Source organism: Malania oleifera, chromosome 10, assembly GCF_029873635.1.
Source record: "Malania oleifera isolate guangnan ecotype guangnan chromosome 10, ASM2987363v1, whole genome shotgun sequence".
Lineage (NCBI taxonomy): Eukaryota > Viridiplantae > Streptophyta > Magnoliopsida > Santalales > Ximeniaceae > Malania > Malania oleifera.
In genome coordinates, this window is record NC_080426.1 from 94794310 (window position 1) to 94813435 (window position 19126).

General features: G+C 37.7%; 1 protein-coding gene across 4 annotated transcripts in view; it reads right to left on the minus strand.

Annotated features, from left to right (window-relative positions):
- LOC131166252 (pumilio homolog 5-like) overlaps window positions 1-19126 on the minus strand; it is a 72313-nt gene that overhangs the window by 34811 nt on the left and 18376 nt on the right. For all 4 annotated transcript variants that reach the window (XM_058124614.1, XM_058124615.1, XM_058124613.1 and 1 more), the window contains exons 6-7: window positions 3361-3573; window positions 3143-3253 (exon numbers count right to left, since the gene is read on the minus strand). In XM_058124614.1, the coding sequence (XP_057980597.1) occupies window positions 3143-3253; window positions 3361-3573 (324 nt within the window). The remainder of the gene's footprint in view (window positions 1-3142; window positions 3254-3360; window positions 3574-19126) is intronic.

The window sequence follows — 19126 nt, forward strand, 5'->3', positions numbered from 1 at the left end:
CTCCAATTCATTTTTCAACAACAACTATTCAACCTCCACATTCTTCGGAAGACTACCACCTTTTTATCTAGATAATCCAACTCACCCAAGTAGCCTTCTTAAACCTAATATCCCAAAAGCCACCCTATTCCAATTTCTCTCGGTCTCTTTAAGACGTTTAAGCTTTCTCATGATCCTAAACCCTTCCCATCCCTAACCAAACCCCTCTTTCTAAGATCCCTTAAACCCCCAACATTCCAACTAGTGAGCTTCACAATTGACCCACCCACCCCCCAACCCACACAATAGAAATTAATAATATAATAATAATTGGTAGATGAGGCTAGCTTATTAAGTTCTTTTTTAACTACTTTTTTTCCCTCAAAGGTTCCAAGACTAACCCCCACTTTCACCTCAAGCCCTAAGGGCTTCACTAGCTTTAATCCCAACTCCTACAAGAGATTTTGGGGGTCTCTTTTGTCTCTCCCACCCCACCCCAAAAAGACTAATAGCAATGACATCTCCCTCATTAGAGTCCTCACCATCGCATACAATATTATCTATGAATTTTGACCAGTTAAGAATGGGAAAATACCTTGTTAAGAATTAGAAGTTCACTAATCCTCCAATAGATGTTCTTTCACATCATCATCCAACCCCTCAATAGGAATGGGGATTATGCTCAAGAATAGGAACAATGGACAAAGATCCTTTCAGTCAAGTCTTAGATGCCAATTGGTGTTCTTCAAATGGTGAACACAAACCTTTTCTCGAGAATTTTTTGGGACTACCTTCCCAACCTTCATGTTGTTCCAACTGGGAAACATCTTCCAAGTCAATTTGAATTCTTGAATCATTTCAAAATCACAACATGGGCCTGTAGGAAAATTTCCCTCCCCATCAATTCCATTTCCTGCCATCAACTGATCTAATAACAAACCTTTTTCAGATTCGCACACACTTCATTTGTCATAGAATTTGCAGAGAATTGCGACCCATCCCTTATGGCAGAGAGTAAAGAACATAGAGTTCGTTGAACAGGAATACTTATTTAATGACGAGTTATTGTTGAGCTGCTTTACTAGTTTGACAATTCCCTACCTTTAACTTCCCTCAGTGGTGCCTAAACTCCCAACTGCTAAATCCTAAAAATATATTGCAAACAGCTCCCTGTCCTTCAATGAAACCACCATCCCCCTTGTGTTCCTGATGGGCCTCTCCTATTTAATTAATTCCCACAACATGCTTCACCAGCCCCATTCATTATACGTGTCCAAAACTAAGCCTTCTTGTTCCTGATGGACCTCTCCTGTTAAAATATTTTCAAAATCAAGCTTTGCCAAGCCCAACTAAATTGACTTATATGAGACTAACCTGCTGCTTCATTGGGCTTAGTTTGCCCTTTCTTCTCAACCCACCTAAGCACAGCCTGCTTCTTATCAAGCCCATTAACCAAAGGCCCAATTCTAGTAACCCCCTTACATTTAAAATTCAAAGTTTTGGCAAAGATCTTTATAGTGGTGTTCAACTACTTCATTGAAGGGATCTTGAGTGCATCAATATATGAGACCTTTTGGCAAAAGCCACTGAAAGGCACTCACCCTCCCTCCATAAGCCTCGCTTCACCTAACATTTACTACTGCGCCACAAATGGTGCACCTCAATCTCAACCCATCAATTGTTTGTAATTCATTTGCAATTCCAAATCTAACAGTAGTTACGCCCTTCAAGGCTTGAAGGAACAACCTCCATCCTGATGCTTCCACTCCCTCAGGGATACAAACTGACTGAGGCCAACCTTTATCTTTAAATTTCTCCAAACACAGGAATTGGCCCCTTCTATATGAGAAAAAAGTTTCAAACTCATAACTCCTCCAGCTGCCCTGAAAATTTGGCCTACCTAATCCTTATCATACCCACTTAGTTCAAAACAAAATATGCCCATCTTCTTAAAAACAATTGAAACTCATTGTTTTTCAACATTATTATCGACGTGTGCCTTCCCACTAATTCTAAGAAAGTAAGATATGAATGGAGGCATTATCTGATCATTCTAGGTAAAACACCTTCCTATTAGATTTAAAAGTATGATGAAAACCCATAAGTAGGTCACTCTGCAAAATTAATGATGATTTCCGGTCCATCACCTCACATACTTTCGGATGGTGTTTTTCTTCATTAAAAATCAATTTATTTCAGATTTGTAACAAAATCAGTTCTGAGCTTGCTCATCAGCTTACTCAACCTTGCTGTGCTGTGTTCTTGTTTGACTGCCTTTGTGAGAGTTTGAAATTGAACAAGAGATCTTTGAGATGCACTTCTCTTCTTTGTTTTTGGTGTAAAATTTTGTTCTCAAGTGAGAGAACATGACAGGTAGTCCTTGAATGGTGCAAGGTGGAGAATCAATATTGTAAAAGTGGTTTGCACTTCACAGTGAATAAGGCCCAATTTAGTGAAATGTCAAGAGGGGGGGGGGGGGGGAGGGGAAGCTGAGGAGTGGACGTAGGAACCAGGTTTTGGGCAGAACGGATTGGGGTTTGATTAGGGCTAGAAAGATTAGAGACTTAACTGAATTGGGGATTCTAGAAAGAGGAAGTTTGATGAGCAGTGGGTAACCACAGTGTCGACTACCAAGTGCAGATGACAGTGACAGAGGCGTGGTCATGGCCATGGTGGGCCCATTTCAATGTGATTTAAGTTGAAATCACAGAGCCTATGAGTTTAAGTCAAAACTCAAACTCACAGACTTCTTGTCAAACAGTGATAGTCAAAGTGAATTTAAGTTGAAATCTTGAGCCCTGTCCTGTCAAAACATCGACAGCAGTTATGGATCATACAATGATCTGATATCACTTGATGCAAGATGAACATCTAACACACATTTCAATTGCAGGAAAAAAATAATAAAAAGATATAGAGATTTTTATAGGTTTACCGTCTTTGGGGCAACCTAAATAAAGTAAAGCACCATTTTCCTAGACATTAGTAATACAACCTAGTATCCAAGGGAAATTACCCAAATAAAATACCCTAGATAAATAAAACAAAAATAAAATTAATTCCATTCTCACTACATTAATAAACTTCAAATAAGCAGAAGATTGAATTTCTAAAGTCAAAACCAAAGAAAAGAAACATAAAGAAAAAAAAATCAAAAACCAACCTGCGTAACATAGTTGCCATACTGGTCCTGAGCCAAAACATAAACACTCTCCAAGATCTCGTCCACTAAAAAATGACTCTGCAACTCATCTGTAGAGTGCTCTAGAACTCTCTATCACAGAGCAGAAAACATACAGACACTCCATAATGTTAAATTAGAGGCAAAATAAGGAGGGGTAAATTGGAGCCTCTAATAATGCAACTTTAGTACAATATTACCTGTATGACACGGCAACCATAAGGATGCCTAGAAAGGGCTGCAACTTGACCACGAAAAGAAGAGATAATAAACGCAATATTGTCCATTGGAATACACTCGATGCACTTCTGTATTACATGATTTCCATTTTGATCACGTACACATCTCATAACATGTCCATCAAGTTCATGAACAAGCTGTGTCTTCTGTTCAAGTTCAATAACCTCAAGTGCCTGCACCAGACACTCATCATACGTCATAATGACTCTTCAAAAAAACAAGGACTAGAATTCTACTTCAACAAGACATTATGAGATTAATCAAATAAACCAGCTATCTCATAATTATATCACAGCACACTGGGTTCTAGAGCAGTAAAAGGATGAGAATAGACAAAAAGGAACAAAATAGGCAGAACAAGGCGGAAACAAGAGAGAGAGAGAGAGAGTAGGTTAGGCTTCAAATTTCAATCAATTGCCAAAACAAAACTTGTTCAATGTGCAACTGTAATAAACTAACCCCATCTCAATCAATTTCCAAAACCTAAATGTACAATTTAAAAACCAACATATTTTCCAATTAAGGCGATAGAACTTAGAAAATTACAAAATAACCCTAAAAGTAATAAATTCACAAAATATCCCCAATATCCAAACCAAAAGCTCTATTTTTTCTAAGTCTATATCTTATACATTACTCACAATCCATCACAACATAGCAATGGTCCATCAGAAAAACACAGAGACAGGATCCCGTTCAGCTTTCGGCCCTCCATCACAGACATTGCATTGTTTAATTAGAATGATAGACATACAGAGAGTACCCACATTCAGCTAGTTGCTTGTGACAGGGGACAGTACATTGAGATATACCTCATATGGTCAAAAATTGATTCATTTTCTCATTGATTGGTTTAAGCAAAGTTGCACAGATGGACTGCCATCGCCAACGCAGAGTGCAATGAAGAAGAGCTATGTTGTTTGTCAAGAAAGAAAAACCAACTGTGCATGATACAAAATATACTCTCAAGGTTGAATCACATGTCATTTACAAGTGTTCTTAGCTGTTCTGAAGATTTGACAGCTCAATACCATGAACAAGGTGCCAACATTAAGGGGAATCACCCTTTTATTTATTTCAAACAACGGAATCAAAATAGCTATCCTTTTTTATTTATTTGTTTTCCAGATAAGAAAAAGTAGACTTTCACTTAAAAGAGCTCCAAATGGGAATCTTTCATGAACATAAGTCCCAACCTTGAACCACTCATGTTCCACATTCCACAATTTCCAATGATGGTTCCCTGTCCTCTTTCTCTCTCCAGTCATACAAACGAGATACCATCCCACATCAACTTCCCTACCCTTCAAAAGAAGCCCCTCCAAGTTGTTAACCCCTTCACCAAAACCCAATGAATCCCATGAGAAGCGTACACAAAAAACCAAATCAGGATGCTGCAAAATTGGAGCGAAATGGGAGGTTCTCTCTCTCTCTCTCTCTCTCTCTCTCTCTCGATCCCTTATCTGTTCATGTTTGACAACAATATTTCCCACAATAAGTGGGTACTATTCTCAAAACATGCTATCATTTGGGATTTGGATTGCTGATGGTTTATCAATTTTCAGATGGAAAGGGCTCCTCAAAGTGCTCATATGGGAAACATGCAGTTCTAGATGTCAATTAGGTGGACAAAGGTGGGGAAGTTTCTCAACTTAGGACTGGACTAGAAAGGCAAGAAATTTTCGGTGTTCATCTTTGGTGGTGCCCAAAGGTAGTGGATGGAGAAGTTTTGCGAATGATTTTCGTAAGATAGCAGAGTTTCATCCTAAATCTAGGGGCAAAGGTGAAGCAAGTCTTCGGCTCCCAAACTGAGGAGTCAAGTGGTGATGGAATGGAAGAATAGCGAAGGTGAAGGTTGTAAGTGCCGTCTCCAAACATGGAATCAGGGTGTGGTGTATGGAAAGATCATATCTGTTTTTGGTGTTGAGGTGAGTTGCGATCATGGTCTTAAATTTCCACGAAATTTTCGAAATTTCCATCAAAATTTCCAGTTTCCGTCACCCTCAAAATTGAAATGACAGTCAATTTTCGTCTTCCATAATTTCCGTCGAAATCTCAACGAATCATCCAAAATTTATCGAAATCTCGAAATTTTAACTATATAATGAAATTTCCTCAAAATCCAAATGAGAGATTTAGGAGTGAAGTGAAATTTATCTCTTAATTTATTTTTTTTATTTTTATCGAAACAAAATTATTACAATGGTTTTGAAATGATATGAAAAAATAAACTTACAACAGTTTATTTAATCATTCAAGTCTAAATTATAATTATTTGTATAATAAATAATATTTAAATGATTTATGAATTTGATTTGTATAAATTGAATATGTTTAATTACATTATCTTACAAATATGTTTGATACACACACACTAAATTACAACTTTTCCACCTTATACACAATATAGATGTAGTTAACTTGAAATATATTAGTCCTAAAACTTACATTATTATGTCTGTTAACCATTTTTTGAGTTTCACAAAGAATTCCATGCTTTAATACTGGTTTCCGTTATTTTTTTCAAATCAAAATCAAAATTTTTGTTGAAATTTCCGTACTTTTAGAGCTTTAAAATTTGAGTCGAAATCAAAATTTAAGACCTTGGCTGTGATTGAAGAAATCTGAGGTTTCACTGCCTGAAACCCCAACTCTTCAATCAGGAGATGAATGTCCATACAACCAAGGTACCTTGGATTTTAAAAGGAGCTGCGAAGCTGGTAGATGCAGTTAGGCTTGCACTTGAGGAAGATGAGGCAAAGAATAGAGGGCAAAAAATGCTTGGTTCTTGTTTTGAACCTATGCAGGTAATTGAAAAAGTAAGAGTTTCTTTTTCAACGAAATTGGGCTGGTTAACTTAACAGACCCATAGTCATGGTAAAAATGATTTGAGCCATTCTTTGGAAACTATCGATAGTCATTTTTCATCCAATAAAATAAAAAGACCGAGCTCAGTATACAAAAAATTAAGTCAAAAACAAATAGAAATAGGATGCAGCATAGGGCAATTGACAGATCACTTCTGACCGCTTAATCGGCCTCTTTTCTTCTTTTACAATTTGGCACCACTCACAAGCGATCAACCGGCTCTTGCAGGCGATTGACCAGCCCAGTGAAATTTTGAGTTGTTAGCATGTGATTGGCCAACAGATTTGGGCATGCCACATGTCGGGCAATGACTATGGTTGCTAGTAGTTGGTGGTTGGTGGTTGGTATTTTGAATTTAATTTTTCGAAATTCAAATTCAAACGGTGTTCCCTTCCATCCCATTGGAGGTCTATAAATAGATCCCTTGGAAGAGAGATTGGGGCACGTCCAAGCGGGGGTAAGGAAAGGAAAAACAAAGTGTCTTTTGTGCGTTCTTTGGGTTAGAATAGAGGGTATTTGATTGAGAATTGAAGAGAAATCCTACTTCTCTCATCTTTTCTTCACTTGTTTCATTGCAATGTGTGCCATCAAGAGTGTGCCCTCCACTTGATCTACAGAGTTTCTACAGCAAAAGGTCAATATCCTAACCCTTAATCACCTTTGTTTTCAAGTTCTAATTTGAGTTTTGCATGAAGAAGCATGTTTGCACGATTGTAATGTTGAAGTTTAATTCATCACATTTTCTACATTTCCCTACATAGATCATGCATGTTAGAGATGTTGAAGGTGTTCATAATTAGATTTCATGAAAAGAATTGGTTTAAACTTCGAAAAAATGCAAGTTCTCAAAAATTCGCACGCAAACAATCAACTGGCTTGCAAGTATGGTCAATCCCCCTCTGCTTTTGAAAAAAGAGTCGTTGAGCTACAGAATGGTCAACCATCCCTCAGCAAACGGTTGACCACCAAATATCAAGAAAAAATACTTTCACATTAATCTGGACCTTTCTTCGGGATTTCATGGTTTTTTGAGTCTAAACACTCTTTGGAGGGTGATTGGTCAAGTCAGGTTGCTGAATTACTAGAGGTTTTCATGGGTTTTTTCATAATAAACCAATTTTTCATTTTCAAAAGGACTTCACATGAATTTTCAAGTTTCAAAATTTTCACACAAAATCTAGAGTCACACATCCATGATGTGGCTTTCAAATGCTCTCCAAAACATTTAAAATCAGATTTCAAGGCGGTTTGTGGTTCTCCTATCAAAAATTCACATTTTTTCAAGTTTAAACAAGAAAACATCATTTTTCAAAGTAATCACTCATGAAGTGGCTTGAGGTTGGAAAAATGGGTTTTCTCAAACTTAATCCTAATCTCCATCTTCAAAAATCAAAGTTTTTTAAACAAAAAACAATGCTTTTTCAACATAAACATCAAGAGGTTTCAAGAAATTAAAATGTTTTCAAATGATTTTTAAAACTAATCAAAATGCTTTCTAAACTTCTTTTTGAAAGTATTTTGATGAACTATAGCTGGCTTGATTCATCTATAGAAGATATGTAGGAAATCTACTTTGGTAGACTTAGCTATAACTGTCAAAAATTTAGTTTCTTCCTTCTTTTTCTTCTCACTTTATTTTACTTTTGTATGCATGTTCGAGGGTCTTTGAAAGGCTATAAAACTAGTAGAGTTTCGTAGGGCAAGGCCTATGTATAAACTCTTAGAAAAATTTTTCAAAAGAGATTAAATGGCCAAAAAAAACTTTTTTTGTCAAAAAAAAGAAAAAGAAAACTGTAGTAGGCAATTGACCGACTCTCTGCAAATGGTCAACCAACAACTGCTGCAAGTCAAATTTTTATTTAATTTTCAACAGCTTTTCTCAAAATTTGAACTACAGAGTAGGAGACAAACATTCACATTAGGTAACTGCAGTTACCATTCTTGGAATAGGTTCTTTAGAGTGCTAGGACTTTTAAACATTATTCAAAGAGGGTTTAAAAATCTACCTTCCCTATTCACAATGGTACTCCTGGACCAAATCTCTTTTAAAGAAGTTTTACTTTGTTTTACTTTTTCAAAAATTAAAATAAAGAGGCAATTCCATTTTCTAAACAAAAAAGGGTAAGCAAAGGAATCAATGGCTTGGTTCATTTCACTTATTAGTTTTTCAGTAGTTACCAAAATGTTAGCAACCAAAATAATTTTGGCCATTGTTTTAATAATGTTGACGAGGCCCAAAAGGCTAGTGCAAATGTTCAAGGAGCTATTCAGATCTTAAGTAAGGCCCAAGAGGATTCTTCCGGTGCTGTAAAGGCCAAGAATGTTCAACTGGGAGTAATGGATGCTTAACTAGTTAATGGGAGAATACTATTGTTGAAAGGCATGCTGTCTTCCAAATAGATTCCAAGTACAAACCCTACCTTGCAATGCTCATTTTCTAAGCAAACTCACCATGGCCAAGACAATTTTCCATCTTTCTAAGAAAGAAGTGAAATAAAGAAGCAATTAGAAGGAAAGAGGTGACAAGGGATGGTCATGTTTCGAACAATTCTAGAGTTTAAGTCAATGACTCTGTTCTTTTAGTGGGACATGATATTTCTATAGGAGAAAAGACTCCTAGTGGGTCTTCTAAAGTGGTTAAAAAAGTAAGGGGGCAGCACTATTAAGAATCATAATTCTTGTAAGGTCAAAACTCAGAAAGATAATGTTGTTATGGGGGAAAAATCAAATGGTAATGAAGAAAATTCTGCCAAGCTCAAGGGTCAAAAGGTTTACACTCGTCAAAATACAGGGCAGATGAGTGTTAAAATGAAGAAAAAGTTTGAAGAAAAGTGAATTACTTCTGCTGAGATAACAAGAAGAGTTATAACGAGAGATGCAGGAAGTAACTTAAGTATGCCAAGAGAACCACTTGTTCAGAAGAGTAGGACCAGCAGAGGGGGGAGGGTTGAATAGTTGCAAAAGGGAAAAAAGAACTAGGGGGTTTTTCTAATAGTGACAGCGTTGACATCAGTCATCTTGATTGTGATAGGGATAGGGATTTGCTCTGGGAGAAGATTCAAGAACAATATGGTTTTGTTTCTAATTCATTTGATATGCTTAGGGATTTAAGGTATGCACCACATCCTCCATCGGAAGGATTAGAGGGAATTAGTATTTTTGAAAATGATGGTATGGATGAAAGGCAATTGGGTAAGCGCCCCCCCCCCCCCTCTTTTTCTCTTGTAGAGGAATTTTCTATGAATAAACTTCAAGCTTGGCATTTGTCCGATGAATTTGATTCGCACATATCAAATAGCAAAAGAAACAAAATTCAGATAGACAGTGGTAAATCTCAAGCTAAGAATTAGCAAGTTCGAAGTGAACCATGAATTATGATGGGATGGGTTTAAACAGGGGTTTTCTTGGTTAATTTTTGTGTACTTTTATTTTTACTTTTATTTTATTTTCATTTTTTTTTGTTTTTTCGCTTTTAGTCTTTTTTATGAGGATTTCATCTCCTCGCCTACGTTGCAATGTCTCTCTCTCTTTATATATCTTCTTCTTTTATCAAAAACAAAACACCCAATCATTCTTACCCAACTATAATGCAAGATAAAGTGGTTCACCAATTCTTCTTCTTACAAAGATGACATTTATCCACCAAGCTCGTCTCCCTCCTCATTAGGTAGTCAATGGCTAGGATCCTCCCCAAGTTGTTTCCTGACCAAAGGAGAGGCCCTCAAAAAGCAATTTTTTATTGAAAACAAAAAAAGAAATTTTTTTAAAGAAGACAAGAAGAACAAAAGAAGCATAATAAATCCCCCATGTAAAATAAACAAACAAAAAAATATATATCAAAACAGCACTTTCGTGGATCACACTGTGAATCTGAAAGTAGATTCCTCTAAAATAGATGGCTGCAAAAGCCCACAACGATGCCAAGTGTTCAATCCTATCCCAAAGCATACACAAAGATATCCTCTTTCACATGAAAATACAAGCATTTTGCACCAACCATACTCCCAGCAAAACTCGCACATCTCAACAAAGCTGATTCATCTTTAGCCCTCCCAAAAGCTAAAAATGACAGAGCCAAAAAATCCTCCACTGACTCTGGACACGGCCCAGCTCTATCTAAATAGGCCAAAGAGATTATTCCACATGCTCCATGAAAAGGAGCAAAGGAGGAACAAGTGAGAAAGATTCTGAGCTATCAAAGCATATAAAACATACGTCTGAAGATAAAGCCTTACAAAGCCTCCTACTCTGCAACAGATTGTTAGTTTTAACTCAACTAAAAACTAACCAAATAAAAGCCTTAACCTTTGAGGGGGCTTCAGCCTTTCAAATGGAACAATGACGTGGAACGGACACGCTGTAAAGTGTCAAGTGCTTAAAAATGGTACAAGAGTACTCCCCCGAAGAATCAAGAATCCACAAATAACAGTCCCTCATATCAACAAGGAGACCACACTCCAATAAACTCATAATAAGGAGGTTCACCTCCCTATAATTAAAAGCCCTAAGGAAATGGAAATTTCAAGAGAATTCCTCTCCTTTGAGATAATAAGCGAAGAAATAGATTTGTTGTGCAAAGAGGACATTCTATACAGACGAGGAAAAGAGTACAAGGCGAAGAATCCCCCACCAAATGTCTTCCCAAAACTGAATGTGATACCCATTACCTACAATAAATTTGGATTAAGGAATGAAAAGAGGATATAACTGTGAAATACCCTTCCAAGGACTGTCACAAGAACATCTCAACCTCAAATTAGCGTCCCACCCATTACCCTGGGTAGTAAAATTAACTCTTAATTAATGTGTGGGGAAGGAAAAATACCACAACTATTTACCCTTTAAAGCAATGCTCTTAGACACCAACTTTCAAAGACCCCCAAACCCCCTTTTTTTGGACATACAGACAGCCTCCCAACTAACCAAATGATCCTTATTCTCCCCAATCCCAACCAAAGGAAATCCCTCATGACTTCCTTAATATTTCTAGCTACCCGAATTCAGAAAAAAAAAGACAAGAAATAAAGAGGGATACTAGCAAGAGAAGCCTCCAATAAGTTTAATACACCCACCTAGAGAAAATAAAGCACCATTCCACCCATCCAACAGTTTGCACTCCTTCTCCACCAAAGGATCCCAAACCCCTACCGCCCCAGGATTACCATCTATAAGCACTCCTAAATAAATTAGATGCCAATCACGAATATCAAACCAACATAGGACAACTCCAAAGATCTAGAAACACTCAAACTAATACAAGCTATCCCACCCCAAAATCTAGGATTACCACCTAGAATCTTCTAAAGAAGAAACTAGTACCATCCGCAAACTAAAGACAAGATGCCACAAACACCTCATTCCCCAACTGAATCCCTCCCACCAACCTGTATCTACAGCCCTATGAACCAATATACACAAGACATCTACCACAAGTGCAAACAAAAAAGGGGAACAAGGATCTCCTTCCCACCCACCCCCCTGCAGGAAGCCCTAAACCATGCTTTAGGCTCTCACTAATAATGAACAAGAAAGAGGCATCATATAAACAGCCCCTCATCCAAGACTGCTGCCAATCACCAAATCCCTTCCTAAAAAGGATTTTATCAACAACTAACTCGGTCATTTTCGAAGCCTATTTTAAAAACTTCCTTATCTATCCTTCTTTGAACATCCTCAACAACCTCCTTTGCCACTAAAATCACATCCACAATCTTACTATTTCCCACAAAGCACTTTGAGCCTCTGAAATGGTAGCTCCCATCATAGAACTCAGCCTATAAACTAGAAACTTTGCAATTTAAAATTATACACATTCATCACTAAACTAATAGACTGAAAATCTGCAACTTTAACAAATTTATTTTCCTTAGGCAGCAAAGTGATATAAGTTGAGTTAATAAATTTCCCCAATATCCCATTAAAATTAAAACTCATTGAAAATCTCATTAAATCCCCTTTAACCGCATCCCAATAATCCTAAAAGAAATCCATACGAAACCCATCTGATCCCAAAGCCTTATCCCTCTCCATCATGGACACAACCGCCTTAACATCACTTTCCTCAAATGGCCATTCCAACCACCTTATAAAATCACTAGAAATGGGACTCTGTTCCAACCCCTCACATATTGACCAACAAATACCCTCAATAAACAAATTATAAAAAATTGGTAATCTCCTCAGATATTAAACAATAATCAGTAGTAGCTACTAGCATCACCTCCCCTCAATTCCCAATTACCTAATTATGTTCCTACTCCTCCTACTACTAGCCAATGTCAGAAATTTTTTGGCTTACAATCACCTTCCCTAACCCATTTAAATTTCATCTTTTGCCTACAACTCCTTATTTCCCTAAAGATCACCTCCTCCAACTCATTGATCACAAAACTCTCTTTACCTTACCACACTAAAAACAGCCCCTTTCTTCTACCCTATCCAACAAACTGAACTCTACTAAAATATTATTTTTCTTAGCCCCTAATATCTCCCAAAGATTTTGAATTCCATTTTTTAAACTCTTCTTTAAGACGCTGTAATTTTTTCATGAAACTAATCCCTACCCAACCCTTCTCCACATTCTCACTCCAAACATTTCAGACCAAAGGCTGAAAAAATGTATGACCAAGCCAAATATTTTAAAATATAAACAAAGTCAAAAGCCACCTAGTCTTGCCAGACACTAATAAAACAAGGAAATGACCCAGCACAGGCCTAGACAAGACCCCCTAAGAAAAGTTGGGGAACTCATCCTCCCAATCACATGGAAATCCTCCCAATCACATGGAAACAAGAACCAATCCAACCAACTGGCTAACCCCCACCCCCCCCCCCCCCCCCCCCCCGCGGGGGCCCAACCAAAAAAAAAAATCTAAACAAGAAAAGAAAGCATTACCCAAAGAAAGGTCCCTCAACCACAATCCCTAATAAACCTACCAAAATTCTTGATGCTCGAGGTAATCCTACCTACCCCCTTTTTCCCTCGAAAATCTCACCGCATTAAAGTCTCCTATAAAACCCATTTAGGATAACAAAAACCATACACAAAAAATAACTCATTCCAAAAATAAGACCTAAGAGCGAGCCAAGGAGGACCATAGACTGATGAAAAACACCATCGATCCTACCTTTCACTTCCTATAGAATCGACAAGGGGGAAAAACACAAGACTATCAATTTTAACCACTAAATTGAGTCTCCCACAACAGAATAATTCTCCTAACCCAATAAGCAAGAACCTCCTAGTACTTACACCTACCCTCCAAAATACTACAAATCAACCCCCCCCCCCTCCTATCGACTCTCAAATTTGGTTTCTTGAATAAATACAATATTTGGGGAACTTCTATTTATAATTTCCCTAATAAGCCCCCTCTATTCTCACATACCCTAGACTATTAATATTCCAACCAATAATCTTCATAATTTAACCACTTTAGCCCCTTTACCTCTTCTCTTATCACCCACTTCCTACCACTTTCGATTTTTCCCTTGAAGGGCTCAATTGCTTAATTTCCACCCCCTCGACAGAGCTTTTGTGGATCCCAATTGTTTCTCATCCCCCAATGCATCAATGGTAATAATCTCCCACTCAAAAAAGTTTCTTTTCATCACAAAGAACTAAAAGCAAATTCAACAATTTAAGAATGAGTAATATACCTTTTTGGGATGCAAGATCCCATTGATCCTCTATGATATGCCCCATTCACAGCCATACATTCCTTGTGTACTAGAGCAAACTCATTAATAATTTCAACTTGTTGAGATTTTGATTAAATGAATGACCTAACTTGAAGATAGGTCTCTCCCTCAAATTATAATACAAATCAAATACGTTCTAATGACAAGAATACCCTTACTAACTCTCACTAATTAACATAGTAACACATTTTATAATAATAATAATAAAAATACTAAAAGACATAAATAACCCCTAATACTCCCCCTCAAGTTGGAGCATAAATGTCATACGCTCCTAGCTTGTTACAAATAAATTTAACACGAGCACCCCCTTAAAGCTTTGGTAAACAAATTAGCAAGTTGCATATTGGACATTACATAAATGATAGTAATGAGCTTCTGCACAAGTTTCTCTCAAACAAAGTGGCAATCAACTTCAATGTGTTTCGTCCGCTCATAAAAGACCAAGTTGGAGGCAATATGAAGAGCAATTTGATTATCACACATCAACTTCACAGGCTGAGAATGTGAAAAACCCAATTCTTCCAACATGTTCTTCAACCAGACAAGTTTACAAGTAGTGTGAACCCTAGCTCTATATTCTAATTCAGCACTTGACCTAGTCACCACAGCTTGTTTCTCACTCTTCCAAGAAACCAAAATATCACCAACCAAGATACTGTACCCAATTGTGAATATCCGATCAGAAAGGGACCCAACCCAATCCGCATTTGTATAATCCATGAATATAAGTGTGACCCTAATCTCGATATAAAAGACCTCTCCCAAGTGCACCTTTGAGATATCTCAAGATGCAAATCACTACATCCCAATGACTTGTCCTCGAAGAATTTAGAAATTGACTCACAATACTAGTTGCAAACGATAAATCTAACCAAGTGACTGTGAAATAATTCAACTGTCCAACAAGTCTCGGATATTGTCCAAGATTAGGTAGTAAATCACCTATATCCGGAACTAACTTGTTAGAATCCATGGGTGTACCAACCGGTTTGGTTCCCAACAATCCAGTTTCATCCAAAAAATAAAGAACATACATCCTTTGTTACAAAATAGTTCCCATACGAGATCTAGATACTTCTATACCCAAGAAGTATTTCAACAGTCACAAATCTTTGTTGAAACTTAGAAAAAGTTTGAGACTCTAAATACCTTAATCATCATCACTTGCAATAACAACATCATCCACATAAACAACAAGAAGGATCCTACCTGATGAAGTATGACGACAAAACACAAAATGATCCACGGCATATCGTCAAAGACCAAACTCAAGTACTACAACACTGAAACTCAAGTACTACAACACTGAAACGACCAAACCATGCACTAGGAGACTATTTTAAACCATATAGTGCCTTCTTGAGTCAATGCACTAAGCCCGACTCCCCTTGAGCAACAAACCCAGGTGGTTGCTCCATATAAACCTCCTCCTCAAGATCACCATGCAAGAAGGCATTCTTCACATCTAACTGATGCACAGGCCACTAACAAGTAGTAGCCAAGGAGATGAACAGACGTACTAATATAAGTTTGGCAACCAGAGAAAAGGTGTTAGAATAATCTAAACCATACACCTGAGTATACCCCTTAGCCACAAGATGGGCCTTTAGACGAGCCACGGAACCATCAGGGTTGACTTTCACAGCGTATAACCAGTGACAACCAACCACAAACTTGACAGGAGGAATAGATACCAAGTCCCAAGGGACATTGTCTTGTAAAGCATTCATCTCTACAACCACAACATTCCTCCACCTAAAGTGGGTTGAGTCTTCCGAAACAGATTTAGGAAGAGCAATAGATGATAGAGCAGTAACAAAACAATAATAGAAGGGCAATAAGAAGTCACAACAAACATAGTTGGAAATGGGACATTGGCAAATGTGCGTTTACCTTTCCAAACAGCAATGGGAGGATCAACATCATAGGAAATATAATCATCAAACGAGGAAACCAAAGGCATGGTAGTAGAAGCTAGAGGGGATTCTCTTCCTTGGAGCCATCATCGTTAATTCACTTGCAAATTAGTATGATCAAGATGATGAGGAGGACTCAAACTACATGGAGACTCAAATGGTTAGCTGGGCAAGGACAGCAAAGTAGAATTTTGAAGATTAGGCGAAGGATGAGACTCATTCAGCTCAAAAGCACTCAGGGACAAAGTGTAGCAAGGTGTAGACTCAAAGAAGGTAACATCTATAGAAACAAAGAAGCGATGCAGCATAGGACCATAACAATGATATCCTTTTGAGTATATGATAGCCCAAAAAGACACATTAATAGCATGAGGATCTAACTTATCCACCCCTGGAGTTATTTGATGAACAAGGGACACACACCCGAATATACGAGGAGTGAGGGGGAATAAAGGTGAATTAGGAAAGAGAATAAAGTAGGGTAATTTACTACTAAGAACAGAGGCTGGCATCCTGTTCATCAGATAGCAAGTAGAAAGTATAGCATCACTCTAAAACACTTTAGGTACATGCATTTGATAAAGTAAGGTGCGAGCACTTTCAAGAATATGTCTATTTTTCCTCTCTACAACCCCATTTTGTTGAGGAGTGTGGGCACAATATGATTGATGGACAATACCAAACTAAGTCATATAAGTAGCGAATTGTGAACTGAAATGCTCTTTAGCATTATCACTTTGAAGTATTCAAACTGGCAGACCAAATTGAGTCTTTACCTCAAAAAAAAAAAAAAAAAGGCACAAAATATATAAAATAACTCGAAACAATCTTTTATTGAATATAGCCAAGTTACTCTTGAATAATCATCCACAAAGGTTACAAAGTACTGAAAACCCAACTTGGAGACAACCCTACTAGGACCCTAAACATTATAATGGACTAACCTTGCAGCCAATTTAGACACAATGGTGCTTTCCCAACTGACAAGACTCGCAATCAAGACTAGACACGGAAGTCAAATTAGGAACAAGACATTTTAGCTTTTCCAAAGAAGGAAAACCAAGACAACAATGAATTTGCATAGGTGTGGCAGAAGCAGTGCATGCAGTAAAAGGAGACAACAGCTCAAAGTGATAGAGTCCACCAGCTTCACACCCTCCGCCAATCGTCTTGCTCGTTGCTTGATACTGCTATAATTTGGAATACTCTTCCTTTAACATGGATTCAGTACATTGCCCCCCACTCGGCCCCAAAGGTGTGGAGATGGTGGTGGCTGCATTGGCTGCCCCCAAAGGTGTGAACTCAGTGGTGGCTGCATTGGCAACACGTGAAGGTCTACTGTGGAGCTCCCAACACTACTCAACAATATGATTACTTCGTCTACAATGAGTGCACTTGCGAGGAGTGCCTCTACCTCATCCATCTCTACCACCACGACCATTCGAACCACATCGATAACTCCTATGGTTTTTTGGTAGAGAACTAAAATCATCTATGTAGCAATGGCTATCCTCTCAAAGACAAATGCAAAAGCACAAGAATGTGTGCTAAAGGAAGCACAAAGGACACGAGAATAAACATCGTCAAATGATGGCATTTCTGCAATACTAAGTATTTGGGACCGGACTACCTCAAACTCAAGTCTCAAGCCCGCTAGAACCCGAAGAACTGTCATCTGCTCCCTCTGCTTCTACATCTCACGAATGTCAACGGTTATAGGTTGCACAATATTAAGCTCCTCATGAATACACTTCATCTCTCCAAAATAAACTACAGTGCTCCTATCTCCTTGTTGTAACTGAAAGTACTCCTGAGATAAATCATACATACTTGCAATGTTCCTAGAGTATAGAAGCTTGGCATAATCCCAAATCTCTTTGCCTGTATCTAGATGCATAAACATCTATGCAATTTGTAGCTCCATCGAATTCCACAAGAGGGAAACAATCAAGGCATCTTCTTGAATCCACACTTCTTTTCTCTTCTCATCAGAAGGATCAAATTAGAGCAAGTGGTCAAATTTTCCTAATCCTACTAAATAAACCCCAACAGCTTGATAATATTGTCTAAAGAAGGAATTAGAACATAGCAGGAGAAGAAGGGTAAAAAAAAAAGGTGGATGGAAACTCATACGCCGGCGCGTGGGCTCGGCAAAGCCAACAATTGGCTGCCATGTGGCAGCATGTAGGGCTGTTTCCGGCGATGGGTTTTGTAGCGGTAGGCTTCGGAGAGTTCTCGGTTTTGCAAAATAATGAAGGGTGGAGGTAGATCTGAAAAGGGCAACGACTGGTATGCGTTTTCCGATGACAGCTTAGTATGATAGGGTTTAGGTCATGCTCTGATACCATGTTGAGATTTTGATTAAATGAATTACCTAACTTGAAGATAGGTCTCTCCCTCTATTTATAATGCAAATCAAATACATTCTAATGACTATAATTCCCTTGCAAACTCTCACCAATTAACATACCAACAATTAATAATAATAATAATACTAAAGACATAAATAACCTCTAACACAACCAAAAGACGCTCACAAGAAACAATACCCGAAGCCCCCCAATTCAACTAAATTCTTTATTTGGTTATATGTGCTCATCAAATAGAGAACACTAACCAGAGCTTCTTCAAAGGACTTTCTAGATACTTCATTCCCCACAACATGCTGCCCGTGACCATATTAAAAACAATCACATAAATCCACTAGTATACCAAATGGGGCCTCACCTCATTTTCTATCTTAAAACCAATAGACTATCATCAATCCCTTGTTCCTCTATCAAATGATCCAACAATGAACTGTTCTTAGACCTGCAAAAACTCTCCAAATCGTTAACAAACTCATAAAATCTTTCATTGTCGTCCTAATCTTCTTGTAATGAAATTTCTTTATACTTCTCAGCATTTGCTTCTTAGGACCATCCAAATGGGGAAAAAAAAAAATGGCCTCTTGCATGGGAACAATCATCCATAAATTATTTAGCTTGGCACCTTACATTTTCTCTACAAACCCTTCCACACCTTTGTGTACATCATCTTCAACAACTTCTTTTCCAGCATCCTTTCCAAAATTCTTGTGTTCTTCTATACTATCCAGATTTTTATTGTAAGTCAACGCTTCAAGTTCTTTATCCCCTTTGTCCTTTCCTTATCAAACTCATACTATTCTGCCCATTGGTATTCTTCAATCCCAATAACCCCATTGTGAATATTTTTAACCACAGCTCATTGCTTGATT